A 19,355-nucleotide genomic window follows, 5' to 3' on the forward strand; every position below is an offset into this window, starting at 1 on the left:
AGTCCTATGGAGGAGGACATGGTAACTCTAGAGACAGGGGGAGCCAAAGAGGTCGTGGTGGATGGCAAAGAGGGAAAAATGCAAACAGCAATGTTGAATGCTACTACTATGGTAAAATGGGTCATATGGCTAAAGACTGCTATAAAAAGCAGAATGACATCATGAATGGAAAACTGCAACAAGGGAATTATGCATCTTCTAGTAGACAGGGTGATGACAGAAATGAGCATTTGTTTATGGTGCAGCACATGACCAATTCTGTGACAAGTGCAGAAGAAAGTAACGATGTGTGGTATGTTGACTCAGGTGCATCAAACCACATGACATGTCATGCAGAATGGATGCAGGATGCAAGGAAAATGAAAAAACCAAGATTTGTGGAGACTAGTGATGATACTGCACATCCTATTGTGCAAATTGGAAATATTTCTTTGTCTATGCAGGATGGGAAAAAGAAATACCTGTCGGATGTATTTCATGTCCCGAATATCACCAAGAACCTGGTTTCTGTTGGTCAAATGGTTGAGCAGGGCTTGCAGGTCAGATTTAATTCCCATGGATGCTTTGTTGAGGATATGAAAAATAAAGGTCGCTTGATAGCAAAAGGAAAGAAGAAGGGCAGAATATTTACATTGGATGCAGACATGCCTGAATTGAGTGCAGCAATGTTTGCACATGGGACCGGTGTAGTTGCAGATATTGATATCTGGCATAAACGCATTGGTCATGTTAATGTACAGCGACTTAAATCAATGCAGGCCCAAAATATCTTCTTGGATGACGAGAATGAATACTTGAGGGTATATGATAAAGTAAGTAGCATGAAAAAACAAAGATAAGTGTCAAACACATAGGGCAAAGACCCACCATCAATCCCAATTTGTATAATGGCAAGAAGCACAAACACAGTTTCTAGCATGACCTATCATGTGCCTACAAACAAAATGGAGCTAGTTAAGGTTTTGGAATTTTTGAAAATTAAACTATGAAACAACCCAGATGCAAACCTAAAACTACTTGAGGAGCTCTTGGAAGCTTGGCTCTAATGGAAGTGGACTAATATGCATGACCTAAATCTACTCCACAATCATGCCCTCCTAGAATGAAGTGATGTTTTGAAGGATGAAGCAACATTTGACAATCAATTTTCGAATGGGGCTAAACACAAAAAGTGCTTACATTAACTGTGCACACAAGGGAGAAGCCTCAATCGTAGGCTTGAGACAATCTACTATGACACTAGTGGACATAATAGAGCAAATTATTGTATTAGAGAGAGAGAGAGAGAGGAGAGGTAAATGAGAGGAAAAAAGAGGGAGAGATGGTGAGGAGAGATAAAAAATGAGAGGATAAAAGAGGAGAGTGAGAGACATTCCTAATGTGCACAAATTGTAATCCAAAAGGGGAGAAGAGCGGGAAGCTTCCCTCGCCAAGCCGCTTCATGGCAACTTTGTGTGATGTGGGGAGGAGAGATTAAAAATGAGAGGATAAACAAGAGGGGAGAGAGAGATTCCCAATGTACATGAATTGCAATCCAAAAATGGAGAAGAGTGGGAAATGAAGCTTCCCTCACCAAGCAGCTTAGTGGCAGCTCCATGCTACCATGAAGTAGCCTAGCATTCCTTGCTTTGCATGTAAGGAATGTTAGTCATCTTTTATCCCCTTAGTTGGAGGCTCTATCCTTTTGGTTAGGTATAAAAGAGATTTGATTGTGCTAATATATAACATGAATGTTATTTTATCATATATGTAATTAATATAAAATACCATTGCATTATATATACATTATTATCCACAAGGATTATCTATATTCCCTATACATATGCATTGATGTAATAGTGTTTGCTATTCATTGTCATGTGGTCTTTATGTATATCAAATCTGGATCGATATTGAATTTATTAATTTATGATGGTCTTTATGCATACTTCTATTTGAACATGTGAATTCTCTATTGTATATCAACTTTCAACAAAAGAAATAACATATAAACAACATATATACTAGTTAGCCTTAACATGTTTGGTCTACTTCTTTGACTTTTTCTTACAACATTGTTTACAAACTGCAATACAATGCAACACATGACAAATATTTCAAAAGCTTAAATGGGGAAGGGCATTGTCCCCTTCCAGTATGGATTTTGATGAGAGCATTTATGCCAAGCCTCATCCATGTTATGCACGATTGTATGTTTCATGTTTATTAAGGCTTATGCATGTCTTAGTGTATAAAAATCATGCTATAAACATCTTCATTGCAAGAAACATTGTATTACCCCAATACTCTTCAGTGTTTGGCTTTGATGTGTTTTACATTATGGTAGCTATTGTCTTGGATGATTTTGATGTTTTGTTGCTAGTATTTTAGTCAAGTGTCATATAGATTCTCAATGCAATGTCAATTCCTATAACTTACTTTTACTTTTGAGTAGATAATAAACTTTTATCAAGTACTTATTAACAAACTAAGAAGGCATGCTTGACTAGAATAAAAAGTTGTATAATTACACACATTCTCCTCGCAACTTCATTTGTGCAATGTCCTACTTTGTCCTTTATAATGTGGTAACATTTATATGAACTTAAGGATACAATGCTATCATCATAGTACATTGTTGAGCTTCATAAATTATGGACTATCATTTTAGAATTGGTCTCCTTATAAGAATGTTATCATCAATGGCCAATGAGAATAAATCATGGGTCAACTTGCTTACAACTCATGGTAAGTTTGATAACTTATGGACTATCATTTTATAACTAGTCTCCTTATAAGAATACCTCAACACTTTCATTGAGAAATTAGTAGGCAGTGGTTAGCTAGATTGATTAGCACCTAAGGTCGTGCTCTAAACAAAACCTGATTCCCAACATCACATATCCCACACAACATTCAGCATCTCATCAAAGTCTAGCATGTTCAAGAGCTAGACTCATTCTACCCTTGTCCCCTAAGAAGGCATGATTCCATATAATCTTATACTGTAACACAACATTCACTAGCCAAGCTTGTACTCTCTTCCTTGTAACCATTAAAAAGATAGATAATAGTTTCTTCGAGTTGGAAACAAGGTAAGACAAAAGGGAATGCCACCTAGTTGCAAAGATAACCCCTCATTGGCAACTTTAAACATAGCCACCCTCCAAAACATATAGCTTTCATAGCTAATGATTATGACACTTCCATAAGCAAAGATTGAAATGCATCAATTTCCTCCATGCTCCTAAAATGTTACAATGGTCATTTTTAGTTTGTGGAGCCTATTGGCAAAAACTTTGAGATGTTTGCTCTATGAATGACCAAATGTCCAAGCTTAAAATTAGACCTAATTTTGGGGACCATCAACTTGTTTGATTTCATCCTCAGAAATGTCTAATGTGTCCATGGAGTCTCATCAAAGGAAAGATCAAAAGACAATTGAATATCATGCAAGGTCCTCCAATAAAAAAATCAACCCATTTAAAAGTAATAGCCCCTTTACTACTTTATTAGAAACCAAAAAGTTAATATTTTTGAGAAGTGGATCTATGACCATAGCAAAATACAACAGAGCGAGCAAATAACCTTGTCGTTATGACACTCATAAGCATAAATGATTGTTGCAAATAACCATTAATACATGTCCATCAAAATCATTATTGAACAAGGCATTCACCATGTTGCACGACGAATAGAAGCCAATGTCATCTTTTGATATCTCAAGAACCATAAAATCCCATCTAGCCCTTTCATATGCTTTATCCAGCTCCATGTTGACCAAAAGAAACCTATGATCCAATAGCAAAACATGCCAAGAGATGAAATCAAGTTCCAAGCAGCCTCATGTATCCATCTCCCATGAGCAAAATAAAATTGTGCTTTTTAAATCACTTACCCAATATAAATATGCTGAATTAAGGCTTTGGTAACTATCTTATAATGCACACTAAGGGAAGTAGTAAGCCTTCAATCTTTGCACACAACCTTACAGCATTCTTGGGGTTAAGCTCAATGACTCCTACATTTACATTAATTGAAAGTTGACCTATTGTTTGAACCTGATCCAACATGTAGTCAAATCTTTAACACAAATGTTCCAATAGAGGTGAAACAATTGCATCCGAAGCCCATCCATTTCAATATATTGCTTTTTCTTCATTTTTCCAATTGCATTCTTAAGATCAAACTCCATCAATGGTCTTTCTAAAACAATGCCCTTCTCTTAAAAATCAAACAAGGCATTTTCTCTTAGATTTTGGCTCAATTTTGGAAGCTCTAACATAGCAACCCTCATCCATGATTTGGTCATCTCCAACTATCCTAGAATGAAAGTTACTAAAGACCTTTGCGACATTCGCTTCCCCTTTATGAAGCAAGCTTGTTTCATTTGTAAGCCAAGTTAGTCTCTTGAAACTTCTTTTTATGATCCCCAAGCTTCAAGCACTAGATTTGACTATGTACTCTTGCACCAAGGAGTCTTGACTCTTCTTGCATTTCCAAGAAAGTTTCAACTTTGTGCATGAGGTTAAGCATAGCCTCATCATTAGGAACATCATGTTGAACATCAATAATAGCATCCCTAAAGTGAGGTCCATGTGGATCTACAATTCTCCTTCTAATAATTTGATTCAAGCATATAGTTTGAAGAACAAAACAACTAGGGCAACATTACAATGTCTAGCCACAATTCAGTCACAACTTGCTTCAATCCGATACAATGCATTTGCCACCTTAACCTTCTCCTTTTCCTTCACTCGTCCCTTCTTCTCTTTCCAATTAACTTTTGGAAACGTAATGTTTCAGTTGTTGGAAGTTGGTGAGGTTTCTAAAGGAAAACATAAGACATGTCTACTCCACAAAGAATAGTCTCTTTGCTAAACTTGAGGATGATATTACAAAAGCAATGAGTGTTCCCCATGACTAGTTTCCTCACATTCCTAAAAGTGATTTCTAGCATGTGATAAAGATCACAACCATAGGTGTCTAATCTTTAGAAAGGAAAAAAAAAGGGGTCAAGTTCTTGATAACCTTTAGTGTCTAACTTCATAAAACATATTAAAAGGTATATATGACGACGTAGGATCATTCCAACATGACCATGATGAATTCCCACTTGTGATAATGCGTTCATTTTGGCAACTAAGTAATATATATATATATATATATATATATATGGTCATTTTCAAGAAGATAAGTACCGTTTTATTTTACGAATGGGTGGGGGAGTTCTTTGGTGCCCTAGAGCAGGTCGGTGGAGTTTTTTAAAAGGAAAAACTCGCACCATCAAATGGAAGGAATCTTTGGGTGATGATACTCCAGAGACACCCTCCTGCATGCGCATCATCACTTGTCGACGCGACCACAGAAAGGAAATGGAGCACGCACTCTCTCTCCTTCCCCGCTCCTCTCCGGAGTCCGCTTTGTTTAAGCGCTTTTATTGTTGTTATATCGAAGGGCGTGTTGGAAGGAAAAGCACCTTGCTAGCGATGTGATGTCCATTCGTTTGGAAAACATGGGGCGATGGGAATGGTGAGTCACGAGTGTATTTGAGAGAAATACATACTCTGTGCAGCAGCAGTACTCAGCAAGGACTCTCCTGCCTCCTTCCTCCCAAACTAGAACCCCAAGTCAGTAGCTAGCACTACTGGTGGCTTCTGTGAATCCGCTATCTAGTGCCAAGTGGGTGCATTATGCTGAATGTACAACATGCAACCCTATAAACATTTCCTTTCCCTTTAATAAAGAAGGCAACCTTCTACTAAAGCCTCACTTTATGACGTGCGAAACTTAGCCTTAAGTATGACATTACCAAAAGCATTGTTTGGAGGCAATAAAGACCTTTGCAATGGCTGCAGCATTCGTAAAAAAAATTTAATCCATCTTCAAAGATCACAAATGAGTTAGTCAAATCTAAAGGCAACATATTTTCAAATTTATCATTCAACTATCCAAAACCCTCACCAGAAAACCGCTTATTTTTGGGAAAAATTAGTTGCCAAATAGAGAGTTCTTGATTGGGGTTCTCCTTGATGGATGGACATCTAAGGATCTGTCCCCACCAAGCTTACATTTGCACCCAGGTTGGGAACCTATCTGTGAACTCACAAGGTTTGATGGTGTCTGAGTTTCACAATCGGTCTGCGAACTACAAACTATGAACCTAGTCGAGCAGTGGTGGGCAAGAGGGTGGTTCAAAGTCGAGACCCAATCAAAAGATGCCATTAATTTTTCTTAAGCATCAACATGTTTCTTTTTTAATTTGAAATTCAAATTCATTCACTTTGGATCACATGCCCCTATAGGTGGATTTATAGGCTATACCCAGACATCAGGTTCATTCAAAAATTCGAGATTGGTTCGCACAACATCTAGGGTGCTGAATCAATTTGACCCCTATTTCAGTACCCACAACGTGATGTGAACAAGTTCTAAGATGATAGAGAGATCTCTCAATGTGGATATGTCTTCAAGTCAATGCTTTGATTAGCTCCTCACACTGAAATCAAGACGAAGTCAATTAAATTGGAACAGCTCAATTCAACCTATCAAAAGACAAAAATGAATCAACTTGAGTGGACAAAATAGCCCATCATTTCATCTAAAGCAATCAGCTACATGAACCATCATGAAAGGGTCCTTTATAGAATATTTCCCTTTACCTAAGTGTACTAGGTCTCAAATTGTGAACTAAAATCAAATTGATGGTGAGAGCTAGGGGAGACACTTTCTTTATTCAAAATCTGTAAACTGCATTTTGCAAGGGTTTACCTAGAAGTTCTAGCAAAACGATAGGAATGTTCCTTAACCAACATCTTTCGCGATACTATAGGGACCTGCATAGTAAAGTTTTAGCTTACCAAGTTGCTTGCCAAACTTGGAATTATAGACCACCATGTAGTCACTCTCTTCTTCAAAAATTTTCTTTTTAATGTGCCAATTTACACATCCTTGCCATCTACACTAGACTACCCCTGTCATATAGGAAGAAATTATATCATGTCATGTCACTACATGGACACAATGTGAAAAAAGCTAGAGTGCATCATCATCCGACTTTCTTATGAATCTAGAGAGTCAATGTCATCTTAGTCATTAGTGTTAGTGTCCATAGTATGGTTAATATTGGATTTTTGGACAAGTTTAGCCTATATTTGATATTTTGGATATTATTTCTTGTAAATATCCTAAAAAGGTATAGAAAATTTCTAGAATAGGGTGACATGCAAAAAGAAAGTGGCTTTTTAGCCAGCTTTGGAAGATCTCATGCAAATAGAAGGGGCTTTTGAATTCGTGTGCAGTGCATGATCGTAGTTTTCAAGCAATAAATAGCACTCTAAATGGGGAGAAGAAAAAGGAGTGAATATGGGAGAACTCTGATGCGGTGTCCTAGGGTTTCGTGTCCCTTTTGGAGCCAATGGAACCATCAGATTTTCCATTTGAAGGGCAAAGAAGAAGCTAGTTTTTTGTGTGCATTTTTTATCTAGTAGGGAACTCCATGAGATCTAATGCTTAGAGATTGCTTCTGAGTAGTCCCAGACAAGGATTTTGTTTATCATTTTTAGGTTTTATCAATACATAATGCTTTGATTCATTGAGCTTTATCTTTATCCCATGTACCTCTTGTCTATTCTTTTTCTTCTCTTCTATCTCCAATTCTCTACTTCCTTCTCTCTTTAATCCCCAATGGATACAACCTTTTAACTAAAACCCCTTTGACAACGGTCTTGCTCCAACTACAACAATTGGTCTAGCCTCTACTGCATAAAATCTTGAGGTGACAACTTGAATTCTATTGCAACTTGGAGAGAAGGGATCACAAACTCCATAGGTACAATAGCCTCAAGCCCATACACTAATCGAAATGGAATCATAGATATAGTAACCTTATACACATTGCAAAAATCCTATGATGTGGAATAAGGCTTCCAATCCTAATCAATGTGATTGTCTTCCACAATGTTCTTTAGGATCTGCATCAAAATTTTAATGGAGCTTTTAGCTTGACCATTACCCTATAGGTGGTATGGGGTAGACTCCTTGTAAAGTATCATATGTTTTTTAGTAAGTTCTAGAATCATGTTATTTAGGAAATGCATATATTGATCACTCACTAAGTCAATAGGGCATTTGAATCTAACAATAAAGTTAGAATACAAAAAAACTTGCCACACTTCCTATAATATTATTATTTAGGCCTTGGCCTCCACCCACTTCATATAGTAATCCATACATAATAGGATGTAGCCTTTGTGTATCTTTTGCTAGAGGTTAGATTGATCCCAAAAATATATCCCCCACTTTTGGAAAGGCTCAAAAGGCTAAATTGGATGATCCCACATGTGAATTTGTGTCCAAGGAACTATTATTGCTCTCCAAACTTTGATATCTGGAGTTTGCCACTTTAATTGCCAATAAACTTAGTAGAGTTTAGAGAGATTTTGTTTGTTTCTTTTTTTGTAGAGTGTCTTTCATCTTCTTTCCATCAATCGTTCCAAACGATAATTATTGCACATGTTTGTCAAACCAAGCCTTTCTATGAGCTTTTTCTACAATGGTGGGTGGCCAAGAGTCAATTTCCATTAGGCATTCCAATTCAATGAGTTGCTTGATCTAGATCTTGGTTCCTTCCCACCATTCTTGTCCTATAATACATAACTGCAAATTGAGAACTCTATGGGCATGATAGCATCAGTGCCATAGGTCAACCTAAAATATGTTTTTCCTATGGTTGTTTTATATGTGGTTTGATGTATCCATAACTTTACCATTAACTTATTCATCTTAGTTTATGTAAGTTATCAACTCTCAAACCTCATAGGAAAATCCATGTTATGTTCTCTTGGTTTGCAAGGCACAACTCCAATGGCAATTTCGAACACGTTAATGTGCACATGGAACATTACTTTCCAATCAAGGGCTCATAAAATAGGTGCACTAATTATAGCATTTTTCAATGCTTAATAATCTTACTAAAATTCATCAGTCCACTCCCACTTTACTAAGATCTCATACATTGTTCTTGCAATAATTGGATAATTAAGCATGAAGCATCTATAGTAACCCCCCTTGGTGTTTTCTAATTGTGGTAACTCCAAGATAACCTGAATTTTTTATATGTCAGATTGCAATCCCATTCTTGGATAGATGTGACCTAGAATGATGCCATGTTTTACCCAAAACTGACATTTCAATGGATCTAATGAGAGTTGATATTGCCTACACCCCACTAAAAGACTGGTCAAAGTCTCTCAAAGTGCTTGCCCATGAGAAATTGATGCAAAGATCATTAGCAAACACTTCAAGGTACTTAGGAAGCATGTCCTTAAAGATAGAACACATTAGATACTAGAAAGTTGTAAGCATATTCGTCAATCAAAAGGGTGACAAGGTATGCAAGCACTCCCCATTTAGTGGCAAAGGTAGTCTTGTTCTAGTCATTATTAGGGTGAACATCCCAAAAAGCTGTTAAGGAAGTTGTAAGACTCTTTGCATGCCATGTTCTTGATCATATGTTCAATGTAAGGGTAGTGGTTTTTATTGATACCTATGTTGAATTTCTTATAATGTACACATACTCAAATCTTTTTGTATTTCTTGAGCACAACCACGATGGGCAATACCTAGTCCATATGCTCTATCTCATAAATGACCCTTGCCTTGAGAAACTCATCCAATTCTTCTTGTACAAGATGCACATATCTCAAGTTCATTGGGTATGGTCTCTACTTAGCAATTTTGACATCCAAATGTATCTATATGGTGTGGGTGAGTACATGTAGTGGTAGTTGCTTGAGATCAATGCAATTCCATGTGAATATGTCTTGAAATTCCTTAAGGAGTGCAATGCGTTTCCTCTTGTCCTCTTCCAAAATGTTGTAAGAAATATACATGGGTTTACGAGATTCTCCATCCTAGCAAGATTCACTTTCTCGACCTTGGTGGGTCCCTCGATCAGTTTGGTAGATTTTCCTTCTTGTTTGGCTCCCAAAAAAAGTGACTATGTGGTCCCCCTTCTTGAATCAAGTGAATCTCTTTGGGAGATCCTACAACATTTTTGGTTATCATCATCAAAGTCTCGATTCTTTCAAGTTTCCTTCAACTTTCTCCACCTTAAATGCACCTAAAATTTTATGCTAGATTGCTTGTATGGAGTTGGTTGTTGAATCTTTGGATCATCAAGAGTTGGATTGAGGTCCAAGGTTTGAAACCCCATTCACTCTCATGGTTAAGGACATCTAGATATTGTAACCATTCCAAGTTCAGCTTCACTCTTACTACTCCTACATCCACAAGCAATCCTAGAACCTTTTGGGATTTGGGATCTACTATGATTTACTCTATGGTCTTGTCATCTCGAAGTCATAGTCTCTAGATTCATCATCTTGCTTGTCCTTGCTTTTTAGTAAAAGTTTTCTTCAAGATCACTTTCTTCTTCTTCATGTTCATCAAGCTTCAGTAGCAATGTGACCAATTCAACATGATAATCAAATAATTATTGATGCAAGCTTGTCCACTTTACTGAAGCAATTCCTCAAAAATCAACAAGTTGGGTCCTTGAGACACCATTGCCACTAAGCAAGAATTTTGCTCAATTCCTAGTGATTGGCAAGAACATTGAACCATAGATGCATAGTGAGCTTTTCTTTATGCGCTTGACTCAGTGATTCACTCACTCTTCTATATTCTCATTCCTCTATAAAGGGTAGGTCAAGTGTGGCAAGAATGTGCATCTAGTCATGTTCATCATCGAGTCAATGAATGCACTTGTTCAAGGGATTCATGATGATAGGAAAATTTGTATTTCTCGAAAGCACATTGGATATGACATAGAGGTCTACATGCATGATTTTCCAAATTTTCTCCATCCTCATTGCATATTGCATGTTCTCCAAGAAGACCACCTTGTTACCCCAATCTTCAACGAGAGTTGAGCATTTCACATCCAACCGGTGCTTGACAATAGGTCATAATCTACTCCCTTGAATCTATTTGCGACTTGATAAGCTACTCTCCCATGACCCCCAATAGTTGTAACTTGTAGCAGTTGACCATTGTAAGGTTGAAATGCACACTTTGAGTGAGTGGATTCTTCCATGCTTTTAGCATTGATTGATTGACTACACTAACCCAAGGCCTCCACAAGGAGTGTATGATGCTTGGTACTATCTTAGAATGTATTGACTCCAAGAGCTCTTGGAAATACCTCAATACTCATATTGTTTCCTTGGACTACATGAAGTGGTGGTTTGTGTGGTTCTAACCCATCCTCTATCCATTTTTGAAATGCTTTCCAGAGGCTAGGGGTACTGCACATCAATGACCCAAGCAATATTGTCGTGTTGGTTGAAGGCTGAGTTCCACATCTCTCCATTGAAACCAATGGTTGGCTAGTGGCTATTTTTCCACGATGTATTAAAATTTGGCTCATTCTAATCTCAAGCTCCTATCTTGGGTAAGACAATGATGTGGTACTTGATAATCCCATACTGCTCATATCGAACATAGAGGTTGACACCTACTCAGCCCCTTGAGCTTCTTGCACACATTTCTTAACTTTGTCTATTATCTTTAGATGTCCCTCTGCATTAAGATACTCTTTTTCTTTTGAGGTTGCAACCTTCTCAGTGTGAGGAGTGAAAGTGGCACTCTCGCCACCACTACACACAACCTTGTTGGTTGCTTTAGTGGTAATCCCTTCACTTTGCAATATTAGTTTCTCAATTGCTTTCTTTTTCTTTTTCTTGGCATTATTTTCCCCCTATAATGGATCTATTAGGAGTGGATGGTCCTAGAACATTGATACCATTTTTCTTGCTTTAAGCTCTTATGATGGCATTGACATGTATCAATATGGTATCCTCATCATGGATCATCTCTACTCCAAAGAGCATGAGAGGTACTAACAAGACAATATATTTACTTGTCTTGACCTTCTACTTAGGATTGTTAGGATACATGCATTGTCCTACATTCAGAGTAGTATCAATTCACTTGACCGTCCTTTGGTGGTTTGTTTTTCTACAAACATTTTGAATATCTAGGTTGTCCACAATTCCAACATTTCATGGGGGCTTTAAATTGTGTTGGGGCTCTTTCTCTTCCTCACCCTAGCATCATGATTGATATGGGTCAATAGTCCATGAGGATTGCGTGACCATCTTTGTCATATTTTATGTTCGTGTTTTCATATTTTCCAATCAACTCCTCTATACGGTGACTAAGAGCATCACTCAAAGGATGAGTAATAATCAGGCCACCTTGGGATCAATTTGTGTGTAAAGGATTGATTTTTGCTCTTTGTGCCATTGGTTTTTTATCACTGGGAGTTGGCAAAGCTAACTACAAAAGCCTAGGATAACATTACACTCTATTCTACTAGGGATATGGATTAGACTAGTTTGTGTAGAGAAAACATATAGGAGCTAGGTACTAGGCTGCTTCATGTTCAATATGTCCATAGCTTGTACAAACTCAAGGAGGATTCGAACACTTAGTTGGGAGGTAATTTCCCCCATAGTGCACACACTTAATATTTTGCCAATACAGTTGTGGTTGCTTTCAAACATCATTTGGTCTAGCTAGCTCAGCTTGGTGTTGTTTGAATGTTGTGAGGAGGTCCTATGCTTTACTAAGATTTCCACTACTTTTGAATGATGTAGCATTGCTTCTAGATCTATCTTTTTATCTTGATTTCTCTCTCTATGTAAGTCATTGACATGCATGGCCTCATCCAAGACTACGCTCAAGTCACCTTGCTCTATACTTTTCTATTTGCTTGGTGACCAAGGGAATTTTTGCTTGGTCGCTAGATTTTGGTGCAACACCAAGTCTTGCCAACAAAGAGTTGGCTAGGTGTATTCACATGTGGAGGGTGTATGAATTATCTAAGTCTCCACTGTACCAAGTCGGTGATTGAGTCAATATAAAGGATCATGTAACATTTGCATTGTACAATAGTCTCCTTATATCATCGATCTCTTCCTACGTCTTCCTTCTCATGCTCAGCATCTATGATCAAGTCTATTGGCTTGTCTGATGTGTCTTTGCCTTTTTTGGCCAAAGTGTTATATTGGTCTTCCAATCCTATTGATGATACCTCACCGACATCCTTATGGACAATAGCCCAAAAGCCTTCCATGCTACTTTCAACTACTCATGTACATCTTTCAACATTGCCTCATTATCCATTATTGTGTAGCCTAGCGAAGTACCTAGACTACTTTCTTGGAGTGTGTTTCTCAAGCCTTCCTTTTACTATCAGGGATTTCCTTAGTTTTTCTACCCCGATTATAGGGGTTTCATTCAATTTCAATCAACAGTCTTGAAGCACTAATAATACCTCATGTTCAAACACAATTTCTTTCTTTTCAAACAATGTGCTTAATGTAATCCACTTTATTCAATTGTGTGTTTGTGCTCAATTAAGTTTTTTGCTTTCAAAAACAATCAATGATTATATAAATAAGCAATCCCAATTTAACAGTTCACTTTCAACTTGCACTAGACATGTTTACACACAAAGACTCTCTCTCCAACATCACATGGTTCCTATGATCCTGTCATGAAAATAAGAGTTGAGATGCAAATCCTAATTGCAATGTGCCTACCTATTGTGTAATGTTGTGCACAATTCTATCCTAGCATTTAACTTGCTCGCACTCAACACTTGAGGGTTTTGATTGGAATTTGTCTCACCCTTTTAGGCATTGAAAAGAACTGGCCTTTGGTCAGAAGGGTTGAAGAATATTCATATTGTGTGAAAGCATTAGGATGATGTGCTAGGCTTCTTTTCACAACTACAAGCAATTGTGAATCATGTCCTAGAGATGACCATGCACCTAGTGTGTGTTGCATTTGTGCCTAGGGTGTCTCATGCAATGATATGTGTCATGTGCATGGCTACACTTTTATAATGTGCATTATGAGTGTCTCTACTACAAGGGGCACCTTGTACTTATTGGGATGCCCTATGTGCCAACTTGATTAAGAAATCACTTAGCTCTATTGTCCCTAGGTGTCATGAGGAAAGGTAGGTGGGTCTAGGAAATGACTTCTGGGGTGGTGCCTATGTGTGCTCTAACGGCTAATGTTCTTGCAAATGTATGCTATTATAAGTGGAAATTTCTTATTTCATTCATTGGGTGGGCAAGATAGTCCTTGCAACCTAAATCGCTCAGTCTCATTCCTCAAGGCTCGTGGCCTTGCATTGTTGTGAACTTTGAATGCAATGCACACGCGTGCCCACACAACACACAAAAGCATGCATACACATGCTTATGCACTCATATACAAACATGCACTTGTTTTCTTTCTAGTAGATCTAGACTAGTTGCTTACAATGGGAGCTACCTAAGAAAGTTCAACAACCAATATAGTGTATGACAATACATATAGTGTATCCTTTGAGCTCCTAATATAATCATCCACAATATAGACATGGGGGTGCACATCATGTATGCTGTCAACCCTCGCCGTGCAAAGACATAGAATGAAGGTATATTATGGATAACATTGAGGTTTAAGGGTGCACACTCCATCTTACGTATGCTTTGAAACCCCCACCATGCATACACCATGAAGATGTGTTAGAGCCTAGTCACCCCATGGTGAGCAAGGGCAAAACAATAGCAACTAGGCCTACCTAATATGGAGGTTGCATCAGCATTGGAAAAGCAAAGGTTTAAATTAAACATTAAAATGTTGCAAATTGACAACGTAATCTTGGGTGCGACATGGCTCTTATGGCAACTATATAGATGTATTGGTGCACAAATGTATGCTTCAAGATTACCCCACCATGCATGCATGCTTAGTGAGTTGTGTTATGGATAATACAAAGGTATGAGGGTGCACATTAGGCATGCTTTGAACTCCCACCATGCTTGTACACACTTTGTGGTTCAAGATTTCTATATCTAAGCCGGACACTCTCTAGTAGGAAAATTGTTTTGATTTGTTACTTCTTTACCAAGCAAAATTTACTTCCCCTCATATCGAGAAGCCTTTAGAGAAAATGTTGATGAGAAGAAGCCTTTGGAGAAGCTTTTGCATCTTCCTCACCTCCAACAACTCATCCAGCGCGCCCGGCCCTTCCCCCCCCCCTTCTCTCTCTCTCTCTCTCTCTCTCTCTCTCTCTTTCCTTCCTTTTGAAGCAAGGGCCTCCTCCACCTCTCTGTCACTCTCTCTCAGGGTTTCTCATTGTTCTCTTTGCAACACACACACACACACACTCTCTCTCTCTCTCTCTCCCCGCAGCGGCCGCCGCCGCCGCCATCTGTCTTTGTAGTAGTAGCAGCAAGCGGCCATGTGGTGAGCAAGATGGCCAACGAAGCTGGGAAGCTCAAAGTCGAGGTATATTCTCTCTCTCTCTCTCTCTCTCTCTCTCTCTCTCTCTCTCTCTCCCGCGCGCGCGTGGCGGGTTCGTCGGTTTCGCACTTGACATCTTCACCATAGCTCAAAGAAAACCCATTCTATCTCGGGATGGGTTTCCTTGGCGCCCGATCCACTCCCTTAACTCACATTTTTGGAACACTCCCTGTGAGAATGTAGTAGAGCACCTTCGTCCCGGAGGGTTGCTTCGTTAGCTTGAATTTTGGTTAAAAGATTTCACAATCATTGTTTTGTTGCTGTCGTTCTAAGTCGCTCTAGGAACTGGCCTCGCAGACGATCCATCTGAAGGTGTACATACATTGCGAAGGATGTAGGAAGAAGGTGAAGAAGATCCTTACCAGAATCGAAGGTGAGCCCCTCTCCCTGTTTCCTTGCTATTTTGCTCTTAGACAGCGACTTTTCGGCTTGTTCTGGTCAGTTTCAAAATCAAACTGTCATGACGTGTATAACAAGGACGGGGGGTTTCTGCTGAACGTTATTGGACCCTTGATTCCAAATTAGGTGTTTACACTGTGGAGATCAATGCGAGCCTTGGCAAGGTGACTGTAACAGGGACAGTCGACTCTAAAACTCTAACAAAGAAGCTAGAAAAAGCAGGCAAAGTTGTAGAATTGTGGCCTTCTGGGGGGCAAGCGGGAGGAGATGGTGGTGGTAAACAAATTCAACAGAAAGAGAAGGCGACAGTGAAAGAGAGAGAAAAAGGCCTAGACCAGCCAAAGCCACAAGAAATCAAGGATTCCACAGAGAAGAAAGGGCATGAAGCAGAAGCAAGCAAGGGAGAACAAGCAAGAGAAAAGAAAGCGAATGTCAACACCCCTTCTAAAGGCCAAAGTGGCAATGGCTCAGCCAAAACGGAAGAAGAGAATAGCAGCAAAAAGAAAGGTAATAGTGGAGGTGGAGGAAACAATGCCAACAAGAATAATAACAACAGTGGAGTTGGAGGAAACAATACCAACGAGAGTAGTAGTGGAGGAAACAATGCCAATACTAAGACGAACAATGATAATAGCGGTAAGAATGACAACAAAGAAGGATTAGCTAAAGAAGGTGTAAGTCAAGCTACCACAAAACCAATCACCAATGGCATTCTCAGTGACACGCATCATGATGATAGTGGCAATAATCAAAAGAAAGTTCAAAATGACAATGCCGCTAGAATCACCCTAAATAGTGATGAAGTTTTTAGTGAGGCAAGCTCATCTAGTAAGCACATAGTAAACAAAAATGTTACTCCACCTTCTATGGTGTTGGTGGAGACAGAGTATGATCACTATGTGGAGCCTCGTGTTGAAGAAGATTATGCCACCCACCTATTTAGTGATGAAAATGCTAACAATTGTTCCCTTATGTGAACTTTATGAGCTTGTATGATTACAAGCTTTAATAGTGTTGTCATAACATTTCCACTTTTATAGGATAAGAGAGAGAAGCTTTGTAAGATATGGGATAGATGAAAACTAATGTTTCTATGTCACTTCTTGTTGGGTCATCATGTTTCACATTTTAGGTCATGACAAAGTTGACAAAAATATGATTTTGTAAAAGAGATCTTAATGTTGTTCTCGGTTGTTGAAGTATTGACTTAAAATAATGGTCATCTTTAATGAATTTATTAGTAGATCCACTCTTTATTTGTGGCTTGTCATTGCTACAAAAACCCTTTTGCTTTTTCCATAAGATGTGCAAATGAATCTATGGATAATGGTGCATTCTTGAGACCCCAAAAGTCAAAACCTAAAGTGCATTTCTAAGATACAAAAGTCAAGAAGGTTTGGGTGGTATAATGGGACAACAATAGTATGTGCAATTTGTGTATGTGTTTATATGTACATGTAATAGGATCACACAAATAAACAATTGTGAGAATTACAAATAAAGGTGATCTATTAATTGTTGAGTCAACCCCTAATTGAGATGTTGAGCTTTATAGCATTTTATTCATTTTATTGGTATTCTAATTATTCTATAATAGAAGGTTCACTTATATTGAGGCATTGTGCATTAAACACACTGGTATTCCTTATGTACAAAGAATGCAAAAATTCACAACTTCATGTGAGCTTTTAGAATATATGCAAGTTGTTAGAATGTAGCATTGTGACAACTTTGCTTGGCTTGCTTGTGGCCATCATGTCATAACACTCTAAGTCATTGTTGTGATTAGTTTTGGATGCAATTTAGACAATGATCAAATCAAAGCAACTATGGGGGCTATTAAATTTAGATTATGAGTATGGTGTGGGGGATAAGAGTTGCAATAGATAATAGGAAGCTTGATTGGCGGCAATTAGGAACTAGAAAGAGTGTAGGGTATAGCTTACAAAGAAGGTGATTGTGAGTTAGAGATAAAGATAGTAGGGTGTTGATATGTAAGGGAGCAAGATGTAGAAGGTTAAGAGGCAAGACTATTAATGTAGAAGAGATTGGAAGAGCATCAATCCCTTTTGAGAGAACTCTACCTTATGTTGATGAAGGTCATATATTTGATCTATTGGAGAGCTACATCTAAAGTTGGGGAGCTCTATTTGAATTGGAGAGCTCTGTAATGAAGCATAGGTCTAGGGAAGAGTATAAAATGTTGAATTGTAACAAGGCTCATTATCTTTTTGCCATTAATCAATTATCCTTCTAGAGAACTCCTATTCTAGGACCTTCCACCATAGCTAAGGGGTAAGTGCCTTGCTTCACCATTGCAAGAGATGTGTATCTTATTGCCATCCACATTTTCCATCATTATATTTCTCTCATATGAAATCTGAGTATTGGATATGGCCACCTTGGCTATGCCTTTTGTCATATTTCTTAGCTTAATTTGATATATTTTTTATTAGGAAGAAACTATCTTTCTTACATTGATATCAAAGCTAGTCTTTGATCCATCCAAAAAACCATTTTCATGCTTTACATGGTCATGTGCATGAGAGATTGGTTATAGTAATTGAGAATCTAGTCTTTGTCTGGTTATTTCTAATAATCCTAACTAGGCAAGCTCTACTATAGTAAATTGTGGTCATTTTGAAGGACATGAACAAATTCTTGGCAAGAATGGCAGCCTCCATGCCATTTTAGTAGGTCGTGACCAATTTTGAAGGTCATTTTGAAGACTTGAGGAGAAATAGGAAATTAGGGGACTATCTTTTCTTCTATCTTTCTATAGCATGGTTTCCATCTTCTTCTCTAAGCTTGCCTTTAACATATCCATGGAGTATGAGGCTTCTATCTTTCTTACTTCCATGGCTTCTTCCTTGCAAATGGACACTTGAGCTAGCTTATTTGTATCATATGGAGCTTATACAATACCATACTCATGGAGTTTGATAGGTAATGAGATATTGTTCATGATAGCATGATTTGTGCATGTTTGTGAAGGTTAATCTCGAATCATGATTACATCTATGGCTACTCCTTGTTAGATAGCTTGTATACACTCCAAGTAGCCTTGGTAATCCTTCATATTGATCATCCAAGGTATTACATCTCCATTTGAATCCTATTCAACCCTTCCAAGGCCTGTAATAACAAGACCAAAACAATCCATTTTAGATTTTGCCATGGTATTGAGCTCTATGCTCATTCTAACATGAGTTTTGGTTCATTTAAGGCCTTCATTGTATCTGTTGAAGGTAGTAACTATGAAAAGGGATCCATAGGCTTTATTCTTCAAGCTAGATTACTCAAGAAAGTAGAGCAACATGATATTTTTGCAAAATCTTGGTCTTATCAAGGGCTTTTGGCTCATTTTACTCCAGGAATCCTTATGAAGCTCAAGCTAACCATATTGGACCAAGATTGAAGCATTCTATCAAGATTGGAAGCATTTTCTATCTATCTTCCTTAATGGACAACAAGACGATCTTAAAATCTCTTCTATTTTGTGAAAATCGATGGGACTTTTAGCATTTACTTGCTTCTAGCAGTGTGCTTAAGGCTCAAGAGCACTTACTTCACTAACGTTTATCCATCTTATAAATATTTGAACCTTT

At 38.1% G+C, this 19,355-nt stretch overlaps 1 protein-coding gene across 1 annotated transcript; it reads left to right on the plus strand.

Annotated features, from left to right (window-relative positions):
* The first annotated feature begins 14,929 nt into the window (after window positions 1–14,929).
* On the plus strand, window positions 14,930–16,869 carry LOC148035066 (uncharacterized). Its single transcript, XM_087679977.1, has 3 exons — window positions 14,930–15,333; window positions 15,646–15,721; window positions 15,874–16,869. The coding sequence occupies exons 1-3, from the start codon at window positions 15,301–15,303 to the stop codon at window positions 16,722–16,724; spliced, it is 960 nt and encodes a 319-aa protein (XP_087536103.1). The 5' UTR covers window positions 14,930–15,300; the 3' UTR covers window positions 16,725–16,869.
* The last annotated feature ends 2,486 nt before the right edge of the window (window positions 16,870–19,355 follow it).

Source organism: Lygodium microphyllum, chromosome 6 (assembly GCF_053477565.2).
Source record: "Lygodium microphyllum isolate KBCC chromosome 6, Lygodium_microphyllum_v1.1.10, whole genome shotgun sequence".
Classification (NCBI taxonomy): domain Eukaryota; kingdom Viridiplantae; phylum Streptophyta; class Polypodiopsida; order Schizaeales; family Lygodiaceae; genus Lygodium; species Lygodium microphyllum.